The sequence below is a fragment of the Leptonychotes weddellii genome, chromosome 16, assembly GCF_054177405.1.
Source record: "Leptonychotes weddellii isolate Sample4059 chromosome 16, ASM5417740v2, whole genome shotgun sequence".
Lineage (NCBI taxonomy): Eukaryota > Metazoa > Chordata > Mammalia > Carnivora > Phocidae > Leptonychotes > Leptonychotes weddellii.
Genome location: NC_138384.1, coordinates 42,401,197 through 42,403,430, shown reverse-complemented (window position 1 = coordinate 42,403,430; position 2,234 = coordinate 42,401,197). Strand labels below are relative to the sequence as shown.

At 60.5% G+C, this 2,234-nt stretch overlaps 1 protein-coding gene across 1 annotated transcript; it reads left to right on the top strand.

Annotated features, from left to right (window-relative positions):
- The first annotated feature begins 80 nt into the window (after nt 1–80).
- On the top strand, nt 81–1,950 carry LYPD5 (LY6/PLAUR domain containing 5). The gene is made up of 3 exons (XM_081806153.1): nt 81–368; nt 582–728; nt 1,147–1,950. The coding sequence occupies exons 1-3, from the start codon at nt 254–256 to the stop codon at nt 1,404–1,406; spliced, it is 522 nt and encodes a 173-aa protein (XP_081662279.1). The 5' UTR covers nt 81–253; the 3' UTR covers nt 1,407–1,950.
- The last annotated feature ends 284 nt before the right edge of the window (nt 1,951–2,234 follow it).

Here is a 2,234-nt window from a genome sequence, read left to right as displayed (position 1 = left end):
GAAGCGGAGTTTGCAGGGAGAGAGGGAGGAAAGAGAAGGGCAGCAGGGACAGGCGAGGTGAGTGCCAGAGAAGAGCGGAGGAGGAGGGAGAGACTGGAGACTAGAGAGGCCGAGCGGGGAGGTAAGAAGGAAAGGAGGAAGGAGGCTGGGACGAGGCAACGCACCAGGTCCCGGTCCCCTCCCGCCCCCAGGGTACCGCGCCTCAGTGACCCTGGTACAGAAGGGCTGCTGGACAGGCCCGCCTACCGGCCGAATGCTGTCCAACGACCACGCGCTGCCGCCCGACTACTCGGTGGTGCGCGGCTGCGCGACTGACTTGTGCAACGCCGACCTCATGACCCACGACTCCATCCCCAATTTGAGCCCGGGTGAGCGGGAGGGCGGGGCTGGCCGGGGTGGGCTGGGAGGGGCCCCCCGCCGGACAGGGAAGGGGCGTGGCCTCCACTGGGCGCCTCCTCCATCGTGCTAGGATTCAGACCTTCACGTCAGTTAGGCCAGGTGGGCGCCCCGATGCAGTGCGCAGCCCACACGACCGTACCTCGCAACCATTACCTGAGTGTGCGTCTACGCTCTCTTGCCAGCGCCCAACCCGCCGACTCTCAGCGGCTTGCAGTGCTACGCCTGCTTAGGGATCCACCCGGAGGACTGCACCCCGGAGAAGTCTCGACAGGTCCACTGTCACCAGGACCAAAGTGTCTGCTTCCAGGGCAATGGCCAAATGACCGTCGGTGAGGGGCTGGGAGCGGGGCAGAGCCTGGGCAAAGGGTGTGAAGGCAGGGCCTGAGGGTAGAGGCACCGGACAGGCCTGACAGGGAGACACGGCTCTGGTCTGAAGGAGGAGGCGTGGCTGGGAGGGAAGAGCCATGGCTGTCTTTTGAGGGAGAAGCATGGCCCTGGTCTGAGGAAAGAGGCATGGCTCTGGTCTGAGACAGGAGGCAGAGCCCTGGTCTGGAAGGAAAAGGCATGGCCTGGTCTGAAGGAGGAAGCCATGTCCCTGCTCTGAGGGAGGAGGCAGGACTGTAGTCTGAGGAGAGAGACCGGAAGTAAGTCTGAGGACCCAGTCGTGGCCCCGGCCTCTGAGGTGGAGGTTCAGGTACAGCTGCCTCCCTCAGTTCTGACCCCCTCCTCACTGCCCCACCCCCCCAGGCAATTTCTCAGTCCCCGTGTACATCAGAACCTGCCATCGGCCCTCCTGCACCATCAAGGGCACCTCCAGCCCCTGGACAAACATCGACCTGCAGGGCTCCTGTTGTGAGGGGCACCTCTGCAATAGGGACTCCGTGACCCAGCCCTTCACCACTGCCTCGGGCACCGCCCCTTCCCAGGCGCCCTTCCTCATGGCCCCGCTCCTCATGGTCCCCCTGCTGGTGGGCACTCTGGGAGGACCCCTTGTGCCCCTCTCTTAGACAGCCCCTCCGGCCTTTTTATGAGCAGGATGCTGGGGGCTAGCACGCACCCGCTTCTAGAAACTTCAGCCTCTGTAATGTGGCTCACTGGGAAATGATGTCACACAAGAGTTGCACTCCTGTCTCTCTCTGCCACCACCCCCCACCCCACCACTTCCCTACCCCTGCCCTGCCCATACCCGATCAGCAGGCCTGGGAGACATTGAGAAACGTCCCCATCATCCCAGGGTGGGGAGACACAGCCACATCCTGGCCCACATGAAGAGCAGTCCTGACACCAGGGAGGCCCTGGCACCCCACAACCCACTTTCCTCCCTCTAGAGCCAGCATGGAGCTACAAGAATGTCTTTATTTGTATCATCATGAGAGGTTTGAGAGGCAGCATATCCTAGGAGCTAGGAGCACAAACTCTGGAGCCAGCCTGCACGGGTTCAAATCTCAGCTCTACCATCTAGCCTGTGGCTAGTTACTCAACCTCTCTGCACCTGTTTCCTCACCTATAAGGCAGAGGTGAAAATAAAACCTACACTAATGACAAGCTCTACTTCGCAGTGGTTGTGTTCAGAATTTAATGAGAGGAACATGGACTACCTGGGACGCAACAGCCACCCAGCGTGAGTTGGGCTATTATCCCAATGCCCGTGAGCAAATGAGAGGTGAGGGCACGTGCTCGCTCCCATGTATCTAGTGAATGGAGAGCCGGGAGTGTGACTCCCAGCCCCATCAACCGCTAGGCAATTCTATGTCCCAAACACAGAGGTGTTGATGAATTGGACAGAAAGGCACTTGAGGCAAAGCTGAACCGGGAAAAATTCTCCAACCTGTGGA

Bases quoted from the DNA above. Each gene is read 5' to 3' on its own strand.
- LYPD5 (XM_081806153.1), top strand. From the start codon at position 254: ATGCTGTCCAACGACCACGCGCTGCCGCCCGACTACTCGGTGGTGCGC. The intron at 369-581 runs GTGAGCGGGAGG...CTCTCTTGCCAG, and splicing joins CATCCCCAATTTGAGCCCGG to CGCCCAACCCGCCGACTCTC. The intron at 729-1,146 runs GTGAGGGGCTGG...CCACCCCCCCAG, and splicing joins CAATGGCCAAATGACCGTCG to GCAATTTCTCAGTCCCCGTG.